The following is a 22,756-nucleotide window of genomic DNA, read 5'->3' as shown; positions in this document are numbered from 1 at the left end:
AATGAAATGTATGTAAACAGTGAACATAAATAAGTGTAGAAGCAAGGTACCAGAGGGTGTAGTGGGATATATGATCATGGAAGACTTAAAAGCTTCACCTCCTAAAATATACAGTCTCCCTCAGCCCCAACCTATAGTTTCTGCGATGTACAGCAGATTAGCACTTCTTACAGGCTTTATTCCTCCCAAAGATGTGATTAAATAGTTGGTGCATTCTCTTTTGTCAAAAATGATTTGGTCGTGTTTCTAGGTCTTTGTCTATAGAAGAAAAATGTGTGTATTTTTGATGTGGTAAAGTGCATTAGGTATCTTCTAAGAAGAGCTACAACAAAACCCAGCCCTTTCCTGCCCAGTCGGTCCCCAGACCTTTCTCCTACCCCCATCCTCAGTGTCTCCTGCGGCAGCAGTCCTTCTCGAAAGCCCGTTGCGCACAGGTTCCTCAGCAGCCTGCCCTTGCCCTCCTCTCGTGTCCTGACGTTACGAAGAGCATTTACACCTTTACCCAAGAGCAGCCAAGATGAACGTCTCCGCTCGGAGCCCATTAGTGCTGGCTGGTGATGGATGCAGTTGTCCGAGAGCCAGGTGGCTGTGACAGGGTGTGTAAGGTGCCGGTGGGCAAAGGCAGGAGCACAGGACCAGGGGAGACCTCTGGGCCATGACCCACTGTAATGGTAGACACCATTAGACACCCCATTGTATGGTCCCGCTGACAGGGTAACAACTGGGATCGTAAATGAGATACTCTACTTTGCAAAGCCAAACTGCAGCCTTGATTTGCCTGCAGAAGTCCATGTGTTCAAGACATGCGGCTGTGGCTTAACTTCCATGTGCTTTCCTGAGGGATAACGATGCCTTCAAGCCAGGTGTGTTCAAGGACTTGGATTCGGGCCATACTGGCCAGCCAGTTTTGCAGCAGGGAGCGATGGTGACCCATTGCTGGTTCTGCAGCCAGGTGATGGGGCATGTCACATGGCCAGGACACAATGGGGCAGCCCTTGACAGGTGGGTCAGGACTTGAAGCTGATGAAGCCTTTGGAGATACCCTTGTCCACTATGCCCCTGTCCTCTGCATTCACAGCCAGACAGCAGGTGGCACAGGAGGTAAGGAAGGGACATCTTACGGACACCAAGTCAGAAGAAACCGTCGCAGTTGGGCGGTGACTTCTTGAGTTGCAGCAAGCTCTGCGCAGGCTCCTCTGGCCCATGAGAAGCTCTTCTTCCCCCTGAAGACTGTCGAGGCCATCCCTGTGGTTCTCGGTGTTTTATCATTCTTTGTCAGCAGGCTTCGGTGCTGTGCTGTGACTTCTGCCCAGGATGTCCTGCAGTTCTAAACCCCTGTGAGAGGTGCAGGCTGCCAGCTCCTGCCTACAACTTGCTGCCCATCACGCCTGAGTCACGGAGCCTCCGCTGCCTGAGCGTGCTTAGCTGCTTCTCGCGAGAAGAGCATCTCCTGCCCTCCTCTCAGAGGGTTTCCCCCTTTTTTAACAGCTGTAACACAACCTAGAGAAGGAGACGCTGTATGGAAAATGCATCCATGCTGCTTGAGAAATATTGCTGAATTGTGAGGTTTTTTGAGCAGGTGTGACTGACCGTTCTTCGCTCGGCTCCGGGACCTGCCAGGGCCGCAGTCTCTCAGACATAACAAAGCCATTTCCCACCCTGAATATCTTTTGAGTGAGGGTTTGACAGCTCCTCTGAAGGCCAGAAAAAAAGTCCCCGTGGACCAAAGTCTTGATGGGTGCAGGTGTGACCAAATTCAGTGTTTCAGCCGGCGCGGTGGGGTTGCCGTGCCCCCCTGCAGCCGCCCCAGGGGCTGGAGGCAGAGGTGTCTCTGTAGCTATTGCAGGGTGGGGAGACCTTCAGAGGCCACATGTCAATAACTGGGAGCAGCCTTTTTTCTTTTTTTTTCCTTGCCTGCCAGTAGAATATCGCTTTTTAGCCTGTTTTGAGTCTTTCCTGGTGTTGGGGGCTCACAGGCTTCTCCAGCTGCCCAGAGGGATGTGAGGCTGACGCCGAGCTCCGAGCCTGGTGCCGGTGGATGGACATCCCTTTGCAGGATCAGTGTTCTCTGGACTGTAGCATCATGAAAGTGGAGATTTATGTTGGAATTTGTTTATGGATTTTGAGCTCTGTTAGGAGATGCTTGGAGTACGTGACCTCTTCTGGCATGGCCTCGGGGTTCTCCTTCTCAGGATACTTTGTCCTTGGAAGTTGTACATGGGAGTGAAGTCAGTGTGAGATGTGTCTAATTCAGCTATGAAATGGATTCGGAAGGGTCCTGCCCCTTTTACCACCCCCTGTGAGACCCCGCTGGGTCTGCCATGAGCTCCCCAGGATGAGAGACTCCGCTGCTAGCTTGTGTCCTTCCTTCATCAGTCTAGACATGAGGAGTATGAAGAGGTTTAATGTCTGCAAAGGGATGAAATTGTGCATGGGAATTACTTTCAAAAATTGACATGTTGTAGCTGTTAACCACTTTTTTTTTTTTTTTTTTTTTTTTTTTAAGTGGAAAAAACCAGATTGCTGCCTGCGAAAAACAGTGTGGGGGTTTTTTTCTTCTTTTATCTCCTGAAAAAAATACTCACTTATAGATATGTGAAGTTATGAGTTATAAAATAGGAATAGTTGAAATTTGGAAATATATAATAGGTTCTTAAGGGACTTGGTAATTTGCCTTCCTCTTGTGAAAAAAACAAGTCAGCTGATAATACAAAGCTTATGAAAGGCTTGGGAAAATGCAGTGCTGAACTAGATCTTTTTCCATGTTGACTCCGAACTGTACTTTTTCCTTTGCTGAAACATGAAATTACTTTTAATTTATTTTGTTCCTATTCTAGTTACATAAACTATTATTTGATTGTACAGCTGGACTGAAAAACTGTAGGAGGTCTCACATTTAGGATTTTGCTGCCTCTTTCTCATTAAGCCTACAGACTGATTTCTTTAAATGCACCTATTAATCTTCTTAGGGAGACAAATTGTTGTTTGGTTGGGTTTTTTCTTTCTTTTTCTTTCTTTCTGGTGGTTTTTTTTTTTCAAACACTTAACTCCCAGCTAAATGCCAGAGTAAACACTGATGGTTTGAGGCTTTTGCAGGTGTGTCTGCGCTGCCGCTGGGCCGTGCGATGCTAGCACGCGTTGTCCTGGCCAGGCTGGGTTTGATCTAGTTAAGCACCTGAGGCGGTCACAGCCTAAACCGTTCTCATTGCACTTGGCGATAACCTCCAGGTCTATAGGATGGACTAGAGCATTTTTTTTCCATTTTGATGCCGCAGTATACTTCTGCAGTAGCTTGTCTATGGTAACTTCTGTTGTGTTGTTGATTTCAAGTTCAGGACTTGGGCTCCCAGAGTGGGACCCGTTGATGTAGTCCTTGTAGGACCAGCAAGAGGGCACAGCAACAGCCAAGCACGCTGGACAGCAACAGCTACGTGTTGTCCCTGAAGTGCGCGCGTTTCCCATGTTTCCTCTGACGTACGTCAGCTTTGCTATCTTCTGGCCACCGACGGTAAGCCACCATATTCTGGGTTTCTTGTCACTCATTCACAGCAATCTTTCTCCATGGACCCGGCAGGTGTTGGTAGTGATCCTTTGGACCGCTGCCCTTGCGGTCCTTCTCTGCTCTCCTCTATTCCTCTGCTGGGAATCCTCTTAGGAGGGTGGGGAAACCGCTGTCAGGCTGCTCCCGAAACGCATCCGTGGGCTGCGTCTGCTCCGATATGAACCTGCGAGATGTCTGCAGCAGATAGTGCTGGAGCACACTGTGTCAGGGCCAGGCGGCAGCGGTAGCTTTCCGTAAGCGCTCCCGCCGCCGGCATACGTGAGGAGGCGATGCTGGGTTCTGCTTACGCCGCTGTAAATCGCTCTGTGCGGCTCGGCAGCTGCCCTGGCCATCCCTCTGTATTTAGGGCAGCTCTATAGTCCCAAGGAGTGGAAATTTCCGAGCCTTCTCCTTTTCTCCCCTGTCTGCAAGTTGTTGTGGATGTTTTGCCTGGGAGTCCTGTAGCTGGGGAGCACCCAAGGAAAGAGGGTTCCTTCCATTTACGCAGAGTGGAGATCCTTGAGTCTGCTGGTCCTGCACGGCAGCCCCCGCCTGCCCTCCTCCCTCTGGGTGAGACCCCACCACCGAGGGCTGGGCAGGAGGAAGGCAGCAGAGGGGGCACGTGGTCCTTTGCTGTCCTTTGAACCTTCCACGGTGGTGACTTTCAGAGCAGGTGAAGTCTGTTTACCCCTTTACTAGACTAGGCTTTGATGGGTTACACTGCGGTTATGACAGAGCATCCGTGCTTGTTCGGCTGGGAGAGATGGTCCGTCTTACTGTGTTATGTGCCATCAATTGCCTTAACCTGGCAAAGGTAAAGCAACCAGAAACATCACTCTGGGAGAGAACTCAAAAGAAGTGCCCCCTTGGGCAGGGTTTTTGTACTTACCTGCCTTCCGCATCCTGAGGTATCTCCTAGCTGCACTAGGGTGTGATTCCTGTTGGCTATACAAGTCAGTTTCATCCAACCCATGGTGGTAATTACAACTTAACTTTGATTTATTATTAACTCAAAATACCGTCCCAAACACTCTGAATTAGCAAATTATCATGCCTTTCTTTTCCTTTGAAATACGCAAACAAAATCAACTAGCTGCTTTGGGTAAAAATAAAATGCCTTCTACTTATCAACGTATCCAAAACCTGGTTCACTTATCAAGTGAACTTCTCAGCCTTAAATTTCACCTGCTTCCATTTCTGCAAGGTTAAGCCTTTCAATGGGACCACGAGGACAGATATATCACACGGGCAGATGCGTCAGTCTCTTTGGGGACAAATGTTCTGGTCTGAGGTGTGTGCGGCAGGGAAATGCATGTGGGGACAAGGCGCCTCAAAGGATTGCAGACACTGGAGAAGTGTTTTCCTTTGATCCTGTAAAGAATTGGGCAGGGGAATTTCAGACTCTCCTATTTCAAAAGTACATTTTAACTGAACAGCTTGAAATATTAAAGCTGATGGTGTCTCTGACAGTATTGGTAATGTATTATTCTTTGGGTTTCCTTTATCTTTCCTGTTGTGAATAACACACAAAAATGTAACTAATTCTGAGTTTGGTTTTCCAGTCACATTTGAGCTTCTCATTCAAATCTCCGAAAACCAGAAGGTGCAAATCTAAGACACACAAACAACTGCATTGACCCTGTCCTGCGCGAGGCAGCTGTGGCAGCCCCGGGGCAGTGTCCCCAGCAGGGACTTGCAACCACAGTCTCGCCTCCAATGACAGACATTATTGGACTGCGTGTGCTGGTGAGGAGAACGTCAGGGATGGAGAAACTTCCACAGCTGGGAAGTGTTTCTGACCAATGCAGCCTCATGTGATGTTTTCGTTAAGTGGCGCCTGGCCGTGTTGGACACGGAGCTCTCCTCCCCGCGGTGCGGGCTCGTCGGTTTTGCCGTGAGCCCCTCTACGTGCACGGTGCTTGCAGCTCTTGGGCTAGGGCATGAGTTGACCACTGTTTCCTGAGTCCCTGCCCAAATGATCCTCTCTTGAGTGCTCTTCCACACCTCAGATGTCAGCTCTCCGGGGAACCTGAGGCAACAACACCCACCACAACAAATCAAGGACCTAAACGGCCCCGGGGAGGAGTTAGAGGGAGAATTATGAGATGGCCAAAATGCTGGGAGGTGCAAAGATACAGTTGGAGGGTGGATAAAAATGCTACAATTTTTCACAGACAAACAAAAAACCCCCGTAGGTCCTGTGTTTTGTTTGCCAAGGCTCAAACAAATAGGGGTGCAAAGTCAGGATTTTTCTGCTGCTGCTCGCTGCAGTCACCAGAAGCTGTTTGTCTCTCCGCAGCACGGCAGTCCAGTTTCCTCTCCTGGAAATGGCAGTTTTAACTGAGCTTTTCTTTCCTTTTTCTAAAAATACAAGCTGGTTTCTTTCTGGTATGTCATTACCGCCTCTTTTTTAACAGCACTTCTCTTTCTGATGGATCTTCCTATTTTTTATGCCTGGAATGAATGTTGCTCCTCGTTCCGGGCTAAGTTCGGTTGACTCAAGCTGTCACGGAGATGGATAATGATACATTTTTTTGCATCAGCTTTTAATTTTGGAGCATGGGTGGAACTCATCCAAAAAAAGGGCCCTGCAGTCTTCCCAGCTTCTTAATGGTTGAATACAAACTTCTTGCTGCTGGAGGTTTTGTAGAAGCATGGGGACCCATGGGTGCTGTGAACAGGACCGTGAATGCTGTCCTGGTGGGGCCAGACCCCTGGCATTGACCCCTCTTTACGTGCCAGCAGCAAACCGCTTGCGTGTCAGAGCACGCACTCGCAGTGGGCCAACAGCTGCAGAACCCCTCCGGCTCCTGGGCTGGGTCAAGCCTGGAACTCAAAAGGGAGCCCTGCGAAACCGGACCTTCGTGCCACTCTCCAGGGGGGAAAAAGCCAGAAGCAAGTCAAGGGAATGGGCTGCCTCTGCTGTTTTCTTAGAATTGCTTTCCAGAACGCATTTTTCCCAAAATAATTGAATTGTGTACTTTTTTGGAGATCATTCTATATTTGTTGATGAGCATTACATTGACATTTGCTGAGAACTTTCCAAAATGGCTTGAAGAACTCTTTGCATAGCAGCAAGATCTCCTTTAGAGCCCATCGCTACGCATGGCTATGATTGTCTTACCTTCTATGCATTACTCTGCATTTCTTGACTTTGGATTTCGCCTGCCACGGCATTCTGAGACATCCATTTCAGGAGAGCCTTCCAAAGCTTCTTGCATTCAGTTTTAGCTTTGAATACTCTGTATGAATTTGCGTGGCTCAGCAAACTTGTCCCTTCATTATTCCCCTCCTTCCCAGGCCATTTATGAATATATCCCATTTATCCCATGGCAGGGTCCTGCCTCTCTCCCTGGGAAAGCCTGACCATCTGCCTCCATCCTTGGCATCCTAAACTGTGATCAGTCATTAACCCATAAGAAGGCTTCCCCTTATTTCACCATCTTTTACTTCTTCCCCCCCCCCCTCCTTTCCTTCTAGATTTTTATCCTAATTATTTCTTATACTGATTTTTCAGGCTAATCCTGTATATGAAGCGGTTGTGGGAGCCCTCATAAATTTCTCCTTAGCAAACAGGGTGGCAAAGGTTGGATTTACCTTTTCTTTTACAGTCTTGCATTCCTTAAATATTTCTGTTGCATTTCAGTCGTCTTTCAGTTTTCCAGATTCTTTGGCAGATTTCCTATTTCTGAAGTCTTAGAAAATCTTTTTTGTTTTGGCCCAGTTTATGAGTTGTTTCTTAAGAGATTCTTTTGTATGCTGAATTAGGTTTTTAAATTTGATTTGTCAAAATGTTGGGGTTTTTTTTGGTTTTTCTTCCTCATCTAGATACAAATTTTACTTTCACTCCTGTAGCCTTATTTGCTCCACTTTTTAATTATATTTCCATGTTATGGCCATGTCTTAAACCCTTTCTTGTTAGCGTACGCTTTGCCTGAGGCCCTGGTATGCTAACAGGTGCCATGGAAACTTCCCTTTCTTACCCTTCCACCTGCTGCTTTTTAGTTCTTTTTAACAAACTTTCTCACTTTTTCTGATTAATTTTTTTCCCCCCATTAAATCTGAATATTAGTCATGTGTATGGCTGTGGTTTTTGCAGCCCTGCAAATAGGTTGAAGCTGGGTCTGTTATGGTCACTTACTGAAAGCTTCTGGCATCAATTCTGGCATCTCAGAGCACGCACCATGCGTGTGCGTGCGTGTGTGTGTGTGTGTGTGTGTGTGTGTGTGTGTGTGTCGCAGGGCTAAGTCAGGAGCAAGCAGCTTTATTCTGCATTGCTTTAGGGAATAGTTAACAACCTAAACAAAAGATTGTATTGCTGCCAATTAAAATCAGAGAGGCTCTCCGGGGAGGGGGGAGTTACAGTCATAGATTTACAAGATAAGCTTTCATGAACCTGTGCCATAAAAATTCCTTAGCTTCATGACGTGGTTTATCTTTTAGCTTTGCTGGCTTTTTATAAATACAGTGCGGTAATTCATGCTGTTAGTTTCGCTGGGACAAAGGTCTTGCGTTACGCATGGCTGTGGCAATCAGCTCTTCTACCATTTAATTGCTAGAGCTGGGTTAGGAGATGTAAGTGGATGGAGGCAGAGGGGAGCGGTTGCCTCTTGGCCGGGGCACTCTACCTGTCATACTCATCCTTTCTGGTGCCTGCAATATTTTCAGGACTGTCATGACCCCTTATAAATTATCTAATTTTTAACATGCATAAATGACTTGCTCGCAGCAATGTTGGACTGGGGAAGGATACAGAGGCCACACATCAAACAGTCAGGTGGGAATCACATTGAAGAGACGCCTCGAGCTTGCACCTCACTGTGACTTCTGGGGAACATCTGTCACCATTTCAGCTGCCCTTTCTCTACGTGCTCCCTGGCGTTGGTCGCAGGGCCATATCTCTGTGGCAGGGCTCTTCATCATTCCTTGCAGACCTTCCAAGTCCTGCAATAAAGAGGAGAGGAGCTCTGCAGGCAGCAGCCTGCTTTACTCTCCAGCCTGCAGCATCGCTCGAGCGTGGCCACCCCCGGTGCTCGCCTGAATTAATGTGGAGGTTGGTGCACTCGGCGGGGGATTTAATGATGTTGCAGTTGGGCAGGTGGGCTGAGCATCCCCCCCTTCAGCAGCACCCTTGGGGCCAGCGGCTGGGGTGCCTGCTGCCTCCTCTCCTTCCAGCTCCCCCCACGGGCTCCAGGGCTGGTCTCCGCCTGCACTGATGGTCCAAAGTTGACCCACCGACCGCACTCTTTCGCTGGAACAGCTGCTGTTCCTCCTTGCTTTACATCTTCCAGGTACTTACTAAGTGCCCAGAGAGATGCAGATGTTGGATGAGAAATCCTGTGGGTCTCTCTACTAGCTCCATGTTCACCCCAGGGACAGCGTTGCTGCAGGCACGGTGGAGCCAGGGCTCCTTTTGTTGCATCTGTGCCCGCTGCTCCCAGCAGCTGGCTGTACCGCTCCTCTGCTGCCATGCAGCTAATTGCAACACGAGCAAGAAGTGGCTTCTCCTCTGTCTCTAGAAGATTTACATGTAGTTTTCTGCTATCACAGGGGAAACAGATTTTCCCTGACACCGAGGCAGAATGGATATCAGACACCCCACTTATCCCTGAGAGATTTTAATGCTTTGAAGTTCAAGACCGTAAATGTTCTCAGCAACAGTTGTATCACTCGAGGAGGAGACCCATTCACATCTCTTAACCTTCTGTGTGCCTGCTCCTGTAGAGCTCTCTCAGAAGAAACCTCTTTGATACATATTGGACTGAGATCATCACCTGCAGGCTCTTCTGTCATGCCAGTTGCTGGTGGCTGTGATGGGCTTGGCCAAGATCCTGACAGTGGTGGCTGCACATTTCAGGTGTCGGCACTGAAAGAGCAGCTCCCCAGAGCAGCATGTTGTGGTCGTCAGGTCACTCAGTGACTTTCTGGCTTGGAAGGGCTTGTGAGAGATATGCAAAAGCCTCCCCTGACTCCAGTTCAGGGCTTGGGGTTCATAGAGGCTGCTCTGAACTCTGTGGGTATCAGCTGCCTTGCATACAGCACAGATGTTCATCGTGGTCTACATAGGGTGACTAGTAGATGTCAGACCTTGGGATTCTCTGGAGAGAAGTTTGGGGATGCCGGGCGGGTGGGTGTGAGCAGCCCTTGCTCTGGTTTTATGTTGCAGAGTGCCCTAAGGGAGATTGCTCTTAGCTCAGCCAGGGCCAAGTTAGGTGTAAATTAAGTATTTACTTGCTATGTAGCAAAATTAGAATAGAATAGCAGTAGCATAGCTTAGTTGGAAGGGAGCTACAACTGTCATCTAGTCCAACTGCAGCTGATCATGATTCACAAACATTTACAAAAAGGCATTGCGCAGGCATGAAAATAAGCAAGTAAATATTTATTTAGAGCTTAAATCAGTCATAAACCCCTCTTTCGGTATGTAGGATTCAGCTAATAAGATGGAAGATGCTTCTCAACAGCTGCGCTTCGTACAGCAGCGTGAGCGACACTGATGCGCTAGCCTGTGCTGATTCTGTTGAGCTAGATGTGATGCTGATAAGACGGAGCATAACTGGTTTGTGGTGGACTGAGGCTTCTCCTAATCTTGACTTTGCAGCACACCTGGTCGTGCACTTATGACATGGATGTAATCTGGAAAACTTCTGGTTCCTGTTACCTTTCCGTGGATTGCGTAGACTTCTGCATTTTAAACTAAGGGGAAAGCTGGCGACAGCGCTGAGCGTATCTTCTGCAAAACCAGGGGCTGGAGGCGGGAGGTGGCACGCCGTGCATCGCAGTGCTGCCTGCCCCACGGCAGCACCGTGCTGGGACGCAGTTCCTCTGGGAAAGGTCGTTTGTCTGGTGCATTAAGTGCAAGTGGCTTATACCTGTGTCTGCCCCTCCTTGAACCCCAGCCCCAGTGGGTTTGTCGGGGAGGCAGAGGACTGGAGATCGTGTTCCCCTACATTTATGAGAACGGGTGTGTGGGTGGGGGTTGGGGAGCCCAATGTTTGTCCAGACTGGGTGAAAGCCTTGAGCAGGAGCTCAAGTGTTCAGCATCAGGAGACAGATGTTAGGGCTGCCTCGGTCACAGGAAAAATCCCTGAGAGAGGCTGCGTCTTATTCGATGGGGATAAAGCAGCCCTGGAGCCCAAAGCTGCAGGGAACAGGGTTTTTCCACTGCTCAAAAGCAAGTCCTGAAAGACTGTGGCCTTTCACAAGAGTGCTTGCGTTGCCACCCAATGAAGTATTTCCTGAGAGTTTCTAGTCAGCATTTCAAACGTTCTATTTTGTTTTCAGCTGTGTGGCATTCGCTGTTGTTAAACCATCCAGTACACACGTTTCCAGCATGAACTCCTTCCTGCAGGAACATAAATGTAATTAAGTCAGGGGCACTTGGATTTAAGCAGGTGCTGATTTTTAATTCTGTAATTGCTTCTTTTTTTTGTCAAGGCAGGGTCTGATGCGTAATTCCCTGTGGCTGTGTCACCTTTAGAGCTGCAGAGCTGCCACCGATAAAACTCCCAAGCTTGGCGGATGTTTTGGCGTCGCTAACATTAGATTTTCAGTTCACGTCGCTGAAACTGGAGACCCTCCACATCAGACGCTTCTTTTTCTGTTTATTTATTAAAAGGTCGCATGTCCTATTTTCTACTGTGACTTGCTGATAGGCAGTATGTGGTAGCTAATATTTGGTATTATCCCCCCCCAGTTCCTATGCCGACCCATAAGTGTTAGGAATTACGTTTTTCTGAGTCAAACCCAGTGCTGTTTTGACCTAGAGTGCAACTGCCCTTTTGCTTAGCTACCTGGTTTTTTTTCTAAATAGGTTATATTCAGTGATTCTTAGAAGCAGTCATGTGGATGTTCACATCAAGTTTCAGTCGAACCAACTAGGTCAAATCTCTGCTCATAGCTGAGCAGCTCTAATTCTTCTTCGTTAATGCAGCCTCCCTCTTTTGGGTGTGAGTGTCTACGCACCTCTCTTTTCATGCTTTAATTTGTTTGCTTCTCACACCCTTGGTTTTACCACAGGTAAGCAGTCATTTGTTTTCCCTCTTTTTCTGCTAATACAAAAGACCTGCTTGTCCCCATTTGGTTATTTTTGATATAAATGTGAGGCCAGGAGCTCCCTTCCACAGACAAACCCAGCTCTTCTTTGGAAAGCCTGAGCAGGGCATGCCCTTTGTGAAATGATGGTGATGGTGCTATTTGTATTCATGTTCTTTTTATATACTATAACGCAGTAATTAGATCGGTTGCCCAGCGAGCAGGGACCCATTTCAGCTGGCAACCAGGCAGAGAAAGGGATGCAATCCATGTTTCCCAGATGCATAAAAGGGCCGCAGCTCCTGAAAGATTTACTTGGACCAAAAAAGCCAAGCCCTTGTGGATGTGAGCACTGCCGGGGTTTGGTGGCAGCTGAGCAGATGGATGTAGCCAGTGTGTTCAAGGAGGGGAACGTGAAATCAGGAGAAAACCAATAAACAAGGAGAAAACCAACGCACATGCTCTCTCTTGAACTCCTCCACACACCACGCCTGAACAAGACTCGAGTTACCAGCCATGTGTGTAGATTTTATGTAGTATTATTATTACTTGATTTTATAGCAAAGGCGTTAATGGTGTGGCGTTTACCTTGCGATGGTTATTGCTCCCAAGTTAGCACCTTGTGTGAAAAAGGACCCACTGGCATCTCTTGGGATGCTGGCTGCAAGCTTGGGTCTTGGCTTTAAGTGGCACCAATGAACCTACTTGAATTAATTAGAGCAATTCCCTTCTACAGGCCCTGACTTCACCTAGGAATTCCCAAATGAGAAGGCTGTACCAATTTACTGGAATGGAGTTGTAAACCAACGCTCTGTCGTTGTATGGCTTTCATCTCTCCTGAAGCTGCTGACAGCTTTTCACTGTCACTGCCCTGCCATCGAAAGTTAGGTTTAGGGCAAATAATTTTTTTCTGATTAACCAACAAACAGTCTAACATGTGTTTTGGCTGTAAATAGGATTTTGTTTTTAAAGCCTTCCCAATTCTTGTTATTTCAGTGAAAAACCATCATTTTTACAGAAGGGAAAAAATCAGGCATAAAAAAATCAGAGGTGCTTGTGACATCTTACACCGCTGAGCTCGATTTTGCGAGGAACGGCTTTGACCCTTGGTTTTCATTGTGCTGTTCGTGTTTCTGATCATCTCGGTCAGCTTGTCCCTCCTAGTCCTTCTCCATCTCCTCCCAGCCTTTCAGAACGTTTGCACCGGCCCTAAGGGGCAAGGTGAGCGTCGTATCCTGAGTGGGACAAGGGAAGTTCTGCACCTTCTTAACCGCAGTTAGCGGCTGGAGGGGCAGACCTGGGCGCAGGTTGATCTCTCAGCCTGGTTCCTAGCTCTGGGCTCCGTGGCGAGCGACCTGGTGGTTCAGCCGCCTCCCCTGCGCAGGGCTGAGGGTTCGTTTTTGTGGGTGCTGGGCGATGCTTTGTGCCGAGAGATGGGCAGATCTCCCTTCCACCGGGCAGGGAAGGTGGGAGCGGCGGCGGGGGCGCGCAGGGGAGCGGGGAGCGGGTCCCGGGCTGCTGGCACTGCCCCCCGTGCTCCTGCGTAGGGGGATGCTGTATTCCCCCTGCGGAAAGCAGATCCCAGCACGGAGCTGCCGTGGTCGGCTCGATGCCCCGTGTTCAGAGGACTGTCGGTTCAGCTCCAACAACCTGGAGAAGGTCGGGCAGGAGGTGGAGGAGCAGCGGGTGGCGGTGGGATTGCTGAGGCTGGCTGGGCTGCGCTGGGGCAGGCGGCTGGTTATGGCTCGGGTGGGTGCTGTGTCAGCTCCGTGCTGGAAAATGGAGGGAGTTGTAGAAAGCAAGCAGAAAGCCACTGGTTTTCCATTTAAAAATAAATAAAAAAATTACAGAAGAAAACAGAATCTTCCCAGCTGCTCAATCTGCTGGTGACTCTGGGCAGATTAATAGAGCTGCCTGCCTGACCTTCTCTTTATAAAGCATTAATAGCTAGAATATAATATCTGGAAACTTCCCTGGTATAATTGTTAATGAACTTAGTCAAATGCACTTGATATTCTTTACTTGAACAAAATTGTAACTCTGTTGGTAACTGCGAGAGTGCTGCTGGATTTGGACCCTGCAGAGGCGTTTGACTGAGTATTGCCCAATATTTCTCATTCAACAATTAGGGTGTTGCAAAATCAGTACAGCCCCCATCAAACAGGTGAAGTGCTGCCTTATTAAGACGTCTGAATTTAATTGTTAATGAATGATCTAGTGGCATTGGGGGGAATTCCTTTGGAACTGGTTAGCAGCCCAATGCTAGTTAATAGTTTTGTCAGTGATATAAAAGGCTGTAATGAGAAAAGGAGATGAGCTGCAGTTTGGACTTGTGTAAGAACAGAAAAAATAAGATTTGTAGATGGGTACAAGACATTCAAACACTGGAGCATCCTAGCAAAAGGTGCAGCGAGCATGGGCCTGTGTCTGATTCCATATGACTATTCTCATGTTCTTTCCTGGGGCATCTCTCTTTTATTTATGTACTGTATTTGACAGACCAGATGACGCCTTCTGGTCTTAAAATTTCACAGACGTGTTCAATTCGTGCAAGTGAGGGACAGCCCAGCCTGTGTCACGGGAAGACTGAGGCACCTTGGATAATTATAAAATAAATAAATGCAGTGGTGATACAAGTGCACAGAGTGAAACGGCTGCTGGGAGCGGGATGGAGATGGCACATGGCGTTTCTTTGCACATGAGAGGGTGAAGGGAGCTGGGAGGGAGCTCCATCCCAGGCTGGAAGAGCATCTCTGGAGCAGCACAGCGAGTGCCCAGTTGCCCTCCTCCCTTTTCTGTGCCAGGAATGATGCTTAAGGGAAAGTAACAGCACCTTGTGTATTTTTTTTTCTTGTGGGTTTTTGCTTTTTCAAGAGAGCCAGACTCTGTTTTGGGTAGGAAATGTAGTGAACTTGTCTGTGCCTTGTGTGACAGCTCCTCTTGATGGAGTGCAGCTTCAGAGGTACAGTGCTTCTCATGTTGATCGGCTGCAAAGAAGTCACTAAGCAAAGAATTCACTTTCTTTAAAGAAAGGTACTTGAACTAAACAAGCCAGACTGCTAGCACTACAAAACCAGCTGCAAAGATGGGTGGTAACTGCCAACAGACTGCTCAACACTTCTGCTGTGGGCAGCATCTGCAAGTTTTCCCCATTTTTCACTGAGCTGGGAAGTGAAACTGTGGTTGAGTGGTGTTTCCATGGTCAAGGCCAGTTTTCGGTGGCAAAGAGTTTTTTTATGTCAACTGGGGAGAAAATAAATTGAATTTTGAAGTTTGCAGTGGGATAACCATTCTCTTGTTCCAAACAACTGTTATTTGACCATATATACATTAATCTTTAAAAGTAATGTTTTTTAAATGTTGTTTAATACATCATTAGGATAGTATGTGTTTTAGTACATAAATGCTGTTTTCATAAGAATTAAAATTAAGGAGAGTAAATGTATTTTGCTTTCTGACAGTACTTTGTCCTGGTGCCTGGGACTGAGCTCTCCCATCCCCACCAGCCACAGATGCCATGTGTTTTATGGGGCAGCAGCTTTGCAGCCCTCAACATCAGGAGGCAAATCCCCGTTCTGAGCTCAGGGGTCAGTGTCAGCGATGGAGGAGCAGTGCGTGCAGGTGACACGGATTGCAAGCGTCTTGCTGTAGGGTCAGGTGTGGTTTGCTCTTTAGTTTGGAGCAGATCAGTTACTCCCTTATTGCTTTGCTTTATTAGTATTGTGCAATTCCTACTTCAGAGAATTGGGTTTCAGTCTGCAGCTGAAAAGTATTCCCAAAGTGCTATTTTAATATTTATTTTCATCCAACTTCCCATTACTGTGGCAACATGCACTTTGAATTTCATTAGTTTTATACATTTAGGTTCCCTTTTTAAACCTTTTTAAGGTCAGACCCTGCTTGGGTAAATCAACAATTTATTAAATTTGAGATTCTGGGTAATATTTTTCCTTAAACAGATGTAGATCACAGGTAGTGAGGGTATTAGGGCTTCTGCTTATTTGAGAAATATTGTGGGCATTACTAGTAAGCACGCGCTCCAAATTATTCTGTAGTTTAAATCTGCAATGGAAGACATTTCCTCTTTCTCATGCACTTGTGGTCCATCAGCAGCATGTTACAAGATACCCGCACTGAAATCTCGTGGGCGGTGGGGTGTGCAGGATCTCGTGCCGTGCTCTGCAGCACAAGACCTCAAAGCTCTTGCAGCTGAGGCTGTCCCAGAGCTCCTTGGGGTGGCAAAGGACATACATTATGGGGTGCTGAGCATCCTACACAGGCTGTGGGACTGCTGCCTGACCAGCAGCAGGTGTGATGCTGAGCTCAGGATTGGTTCTGCTAGGTGGCTGTGCTTTCACAGGGAGGTTTCATAGTCCTGTCCTGGTGACTTGATGCATCCCAACTGGTTTTCTGCCCAACGAAGACTCACATCACCCAGAAGATGGTTTTAGCAGGGGGACAGCCAGCTCATGCAAGCCCTTGTGCTTCTGGCTTTAGCAATGATTACTAAAGCAGACCTGATGCCTTCTCTCTTAATTTCCCATTGCTGTGGCCCCTGGGAAACAAGCCCTCAGTTGCTTTCACCTGTGGCTTGCACGGGGGCAGTTTGGCAGTCGGGTCCTGACCCCTTCCCTTCAATAATCAGGGCTCTTTGCAGGCGTTCAACTTCACAGCCAGGCGTGAAAATAGGTTGTGAGAGGACGGTTTATCGCGCTTTGGCCAGCTCCCTGCAGACCCGTGTTGCTGCCGCCTCCTTGGGCACTGGTTTGTGCTGGGCAGGTACTGGGGAGCCCCGGCTGGCGGGGGGGCTGAGCTGCCCCCAACTTCTCATTCGCGTTTTATGTGCAACTTTCTGACTGAAGTTCAACTCGGAATGTGCCGAATAATTCAATTACATCTCTGCTGCTGGGTTATATAAGACAAAGCCGAAATTGTGCCTCATTTTGTAAGGTAAAGTGTTTCCTTCTGCTGATCCGAACGATTTCCCCACCCCGTGGAGTGGTTTCGCTGCGCCGGCTGGGCTGGGGCTTTGGGGGGCTTGAGGGGGCCGTAGGTGCTTTCTGCATTGACTGGCATCACTTGAATGTACTGAACTTGGGCTTATTGTGTGTGTTTTTAATGACGTTTCAGCCCGCTGAGGAGACCAGAGCAGCTGGATCAGGCCGCAGGCCAGCGGTCAGCGCCACCCCCCCTTCGCCCAGACGGTGCCCAGCTCCCAGAGCCCCCAGGAGATGAGGGGCCGGGGCCAGCCCGGAGCGCCGGCAGAGGCACCGTGGAAGATGCTGCAGGTGGACGCTAGGAGCCAGGGCTCGGGGAGGTCTCCCTCAGTGTCCCCAGACCGGGGCAGCACCCCTACCTCTCCCTACTCGCTCCCACAGATCGCCCCCCTCCCCAGCAGCACGCTCTGCCCCATATGCAAGACGACGGAGCTGACCTCCTCCCCCGGGCAGCCGAACTTCAACCTCTGCACCCAGTGTCACAGCAAAGTTTGCAACCAGTGCGGCTTCAACCCCAACCCGCACCTCACCCAGGTAACGCCGCCCTCCTCGGGCACCCCCCGCGGGGTGGGGCTGGGGGGTGGCTGCTGCCAAGGCTTGCAAAGAGAGGTTCTGGCTTTCTCCAAGCAAAGCACTGACCAACAGCGAGGGCTCTGCTGGCTAATCAGGGGATAATGGTGATAATGTGATCTTTAACGAGACCCAGGAGGTAATCAGTTAAAAGGGAATGGTAGATCACTAGAGAGGTTCAGTTTCTGTTACTGGGACTCCAGAATTTTTGGCTGGGGTCCACGTCCACAAACTTGTCCTGAAATCGAAGGACTCAACAGCAGGAGGGGAGCAGAGGGGTTGCTGGCAACCCCAAGGTGTTGAGCATCTTAGACCCTGACTCATCCCAGGTGATGATGTCTTGGTGGCGGATGAGTTTCAGACAGCATCATGCTCGGCAGCAGGAGAGAAGTGTGAAGTCGTGCGCAAGATGATGCCTCGCTGGGGGAGCGTCTCGTGGGATGTGCGAAATGGATGCACAGGGCTCCCGGAGGCGGATCTGGCAGCGGCGGCGAGCAGGGGGTGCTGGGGCTGGCTGGGGTCTGGGGCTCTCTGTGCCAACCTGTCAGGCCAGAGACCCCCACGCAGGGTGGGAAGCATCGTGGATGCAACGTGCAGCTATTAAGAGCCAAACCACGGGGATTCCTGCTCTCGGGAGAAACATGAACTTTAAGCTGCGCTTTGGAAAACCACTGTACTATTGCAGTGTGTGAGAAAACAGGCCTCGGGCACCGGGGTCCCCTGGGTACCCCGTTCTGTTGCCGGTTGCTCTTCCTGGTAAGCACGCAGTGCTTGCTCCTGACACCGGACACGGTGGTTTCTAAACACTGTTGTTTGAGAGATGCTCCTGCCTTCCAGTCCCTTTTCTTGGTGGAAGGAGAGTTGGGGTAGATGATACCCCGGTATAGTGAGACATAATCAGCTGGGTACTGCTTTTGTACCCCTGTAAAGAGGTATTTACCCCTGCAAACATCATTGTAAGGTCTCAGATCTTGATGAAGGGCCCTGGGGTGGCAGTTCAGGCTCCTGCAAGGAAATGCCATGGGCCACTTTTCTGTTTCGCTTTTAAATAGATTTGCCAAACATTTCTTTTGTTGTCGAAGCATTGCATTGCAAGTTGACCAACTGCTCTGAATAGTATCAGTTAACCAGCAAATAAACAAAAATGCATCAATTGGTCAGTTCCTGGTCAGCCTGGACCTTGTCTCCTCTGCCTTGCCCCAAGAACTTGCCCACAGTGGGTTAAACTCCGAGTCTCTTGCAGGTGCCCACATTACAATGCGTGTGCACAGAGTTTCTGCTTGGCATCTCTGGGCCACCTCTTTTAGCATCTTAGAGATGCTAAATCTTAGCATCTAATATCCTAATAGCTCATCTAAATCTGCCCTCTGCTAAAAGAGGGCAGGTTTAGATGAGCTATTAGAAGGAAATCCTTTCCCGTGAGGGCGGCGAGGCGCTGGAACACACTGCCCAGGGCAGCTGTGGGTGCCCCGACCCTGGCAGGGCTCAGGGCCAGGCTGGATGGGGCTGGGAGCCACCGGGGCTGGGGGGAGGGGGCCCTGCCCGTGGCAGGGGGCTTGGAACTGCATGATCTTTCCAAACCATTCTGTGATTCTATGATGATCTCTGGGCTTCTGTGCCCTCTGAAACGCAATTGACTGCGGAACACTTTTAAACGTCAAATCAAAAAAATGGGACCTGGGATGAAAAAAAGATGTGACTTTTTGTTTGTTTGGTCTGAGTTTAATATGCATTTCAACAGCAAGCATATTATGACTTAGGAATTGCAAGTAGATCATTGAGGGTGCTGGAGGTTGAGAACAGTTGTCCCAGGGAAGTGTCTGCAGCTTGTGCTGGCTGGCTGGGGAGCGGCGGTGGTTACTGCCTTGCTCAAGGGTGACTCGCTTTCCTTGGCCTAATTACTGGTGCTGCTACTCCAGAGTCACATAGGAAGGTGTCTGAAGCAGTCTGGTGGTGTTAAAAAGCGTTAAGGGGAGGCAGCTCGGAGGTTGCTCTCCCTTGATGGTAGTAGCTGGCTTGGAAAGGACCTCCAGAGGTCACGGAGTCCAACCTCTGCTCGAAGCAGAGTCAGGTGAGGGAGCTCTGGGCTTTACCCCGTTGGGTCTCAGAAGCTCCCAAGGATGGACCCACCTGCTCCACTGCTTGACCATCCTCACAGGGAAAATCATCCATCCAGCCTGGTCCCTCAGACCCAGCCGGTGCTGCAGGGTGGCTGCACAGCGTTGCTGAGGAGGTGATTTGTGGGGTGTATTTTCTATTTGCATTTCCTTATGAATATATTTTCATGTGAATAGTTTGTTTCTAGTCTGTGCTGTAGTAGATATGGAATTGTAACTTCTCTTTCTGCTTTCAAGGCGCTCTAGTGGGATTAAATTGTCAAAAATATTACATTTTTCTAAGAAAACTGAACCCAAGAGAAACCAAAATTGTGTTTTACTTGGTACATCCTCTGCTGCACCATCTGTGGCACTGCCAGAAACCGCTGGTGTGGCAGGCTGGGAGCCCCAGTACCTGTTTGGTGTGATGATTTCTGAAACCGTTTTGAGAGCCTGGTTTTGAGAATAACATGTTTATGCAAGCTTGATATGTCTTATATATCTATGTAGATATATATGCTATAAAATAGCTTTTATATATATCTACATATATAAGTAAAATAACAACAGACTTCGTGTATGAGCTGTAGTCCATCATGTTCCATCCTGCCACTTGCAATACCAAGAGCAGATTTTTCAGTGTTAACTGTACCTCCTAGCAAAACACCATTAACTGGATAATTAGGTGACACCGTCTGCTCAGAAGCACATACGTTCCTTTGAAATACTATTTTTCTTTTTCTTTTTTTTTTTTATTCCTTTTCACATGGCTTGATGGGCATTTTGTCTTAAAGGCAAGTAGTGCATTGCCATGATGAAGCAGTTGTCCTCTATGGCATCTTGAGCTGATTCCTTGCTGAGCAAAAAAAAAAAAAAGTAAAAAAAAACTTTTTTGTTTTTTTTTTATTCATTGTCTTTCTATGCCTTTTGAGCACCAGCTCGTTCTTGTTTCACAAGACTGGGCAAACAGAAGACAGGGCAAAAAAGTTCCTGTCTGCTGCCTGTGTCACTCTGTATTTTACATGTAGATAATCATATTCTTCCCTCTGTTCATCTCCGCGCTCCGAAATAACCGCTGTCATCTTTTTCAATTTGGTGGTGTGCTGGTGTGCCAGATTTCCCATTCATTCACGTTACTCGTAAAGGGCAGTGCTCTTGCCGTAGGCAGTTATTTGAAGCAGGGGGAAATGTGAAGCAGGGGTTGTGGTGGCACCGTTAAAGACACAAAGTTATGAAACAGCCTGGTAAAATGTGACAGTTTGCTTACACTCATGTGTAGGAAATGTTTTTTTTGAATGGAGATGTGTTATTTTAAATGCAGTATTGCAGCCCTAGCATTCTACTAGGGTTTTTAATTTCTCATTAAAACTTTTTTTCCTAGGGTCTTTTTTTGACAGCTTGCTCTGCAGGACCGTACCAGCAATGCTGTCTTTTCCTCTGGGGGGGGAACAGCTCGGTTTTGAGCCAGTACAATAGGTTTAGAAAATCCTCTTTTTGTACATCTTTCACTTTGTAATGCCGCTCCTGTGGCTTTCGCCTGACTGATCCTGCAGCGTGTTCACCTGATTGGATTTGCTCTGTTTGGTATTGTAAGGAGTAACCTGCAGGCATCCTTTCTGTTTCTCTGGGGTTTTGAAGTGCCATTGCATGTTGCTAATGTGATAAATTAATTTCTTCTTCAGTATTCTCTTAAAATTTGTTGGGTTTCTTTTAATTCATTTCTGCCCTATCCGAAGTGCTAATGGGAAAAAATGTAGAACTTGGTTTTGATTTTAATCAAGAGCAGCGGCACAGCATTAAAATACATGCTTCAGTTAGTGCTGAAATGAAACTCAAAATGTCTGGCTGCCTAACGGGTTTGCTTGGAACCGTTTGGGATTATAGAAGATCTTTGCATTCTGCCTTACGTTTCTATTGTGCTTTTTTCAATTTGAAATAGCGTTCCTCGGATGCAGTTTTCTAAGTATTTGGTTGCACACAATAGATAAAGATTTTTTCCCCACGCTGAATAAAAGGAGCATATTTAGACGTGTGTGTTTGTCAGTAAATGACTTTTTGTTTTTTCAAATCCCTGCTTTTGTCGAGGCCATTCTGAGTGTGTGTGCTGTAGTTGTGACACTGAAGTGGTGATACTTGTTAAACTCCAGTTCTGGCCCACGGTTTTAGCTCTACTTAGGGAGACTGAAGAGATTTTTTTGCACTTTATGAATACAATGTAATATGAAAATATGAAATATTTAAAATATTTGAGAATAAATTGTTCCCTACATGCTGAGAGCCATGTAAGATTATCACGGACCTTCAGCAAGCAAAATGTAAAAAGCCTCAGGGAGGATTAAAAACTTACTGGTTCGTTTCCCAACAGTAGTCAGGGTCATTTGCCAAGAGAGGCAAACGTCTCAGCAGTGCTTGAGTTACCTGTAGCAGGGGGAGATAACCCACAAATATAGTTTAAGGTTTTTAGGTAAATGTTTAAATTGTGTTAATGGAAAATAGACCATGAGCTGAGGAGATGAGAATGAAGTAGTGTAAGTATGAATGTACAGTGTAGGGCTGTATTTATCCTATCATAATCTAACAGTAGCTGGTTTTCAGCTCAATGGTGTAAGAAAATTTGGGTAAAGTGGAGCAAAGAAGGAGTTGGGGGAAGCAGAGGGATGGCAAAGTGCTCAGCAGAGCATCGCTGGCGCTTCAGGGGTGGCCTTGGTCCAAAGCCTTCTCCAGCCCAGCTCCACCAGCAGGAGTGGTGCCTACCCACAGCATCACCTCATTCATTTAGCAAATGACGGTTAAAAAAAACAAATTTAAAAAAAAAACCACCAAAAACAGAAGAGTGGATGTCACAGAAATTGTGAAGGTGTTCCTGTGCTGCTTTTCCTAAGGGCCGTTCTGTTTTATACCTTGCGGCCTGCTAGGGTCTGACTTTCAGTAATTTTTGTGAATTAAGGGCCCAGTCTGAAGGGTTTACGCTTCAAGAGGCTTTGGCTTGACTAGTTCAGCAGCCCTGCAAGCAAAGGGCTGTGCCTAGGAGCGTCAGGGGGTTATTAGTTCTACATTAAAACAATGGCCTTTATTAATAGCAGTAAATCCCCAATCTCTTCCTCTCATCCATCTCTTCTCCTGCCTGTCATTCATTGAACATCCAGCCGTTTTCAGGTCTGTGATGCTGCTGTCTAAGCGTGGGCAAAATCCCTGTTGGCGTCAGTGGTTTTACCCTGAGGTCTAATAGATGCTGAAGGGATTTGGGGAGGAGTAGCTGGGTGCTGGTCCCTCGTGGTCTGGGCAGCCCTGACGTTGGTGGAGTGTGACAGTAATTTATGCTTCTGTAATTTACGTGGCTTGAGGCCATGTTTTACAATATGTTGTGCTCTGACACGCTGCTCTGTCATTCCTGGGTGTTAATGTGGTGGGGTTTGGGACTCCAGCTGTGTGCAGCGAGCTGGGGGGGCACCGAGGAGTGGGCACGGGAGGGCTGGATGAAAGGGGGCATCTACTTGCCAGTAGATGATTAAACATGA

The 22,756-nt window shown here is 47.9% G+C and overlaps 1 protein-coding gene across 1 annotated transcript in view; it reads left to right on the top strand.

Annotated features, from left to right (window-relative positions):
- Positions 1-15,175: 15,175 nt before the first annotated feature.
- BSN (bassoon presynaptic cytomatrix protein) overlaps positions 15,176-22,756 on the top strand; it is a 74,923-nt gene continuing 67,342 nt past the window's right edge. Inside the window, 3 exon segments of the mRNA XM_040590523.1 lie at positions 15,176-15,222; positions 16,706-16,769; positions 16,771-17,106. Of these exon segments, the coding sequence (XP_040446457.1) occupies positions 15,176-15,222; positions 16,706-16,769; positions 16,771-17,106 (447 nt within the window).

Source organism: Falco naumanni, chromosome 4, assembly GCF_017639655.2.
Source record: "Falco naumanni isolate bFalNau1 chromosome 4, bFalNau1.pat, whole genome shotgun sequence".
NCBI lineage: Eukaryota > Metazoa > Chordata > Aves > Falconiformes > Falconidae > Falco > Falco naumanni.
Note: the sequence above shows the minus strand (reverse complement) of the source record. Positions and strands in the feature narration are given on the sequence as shown.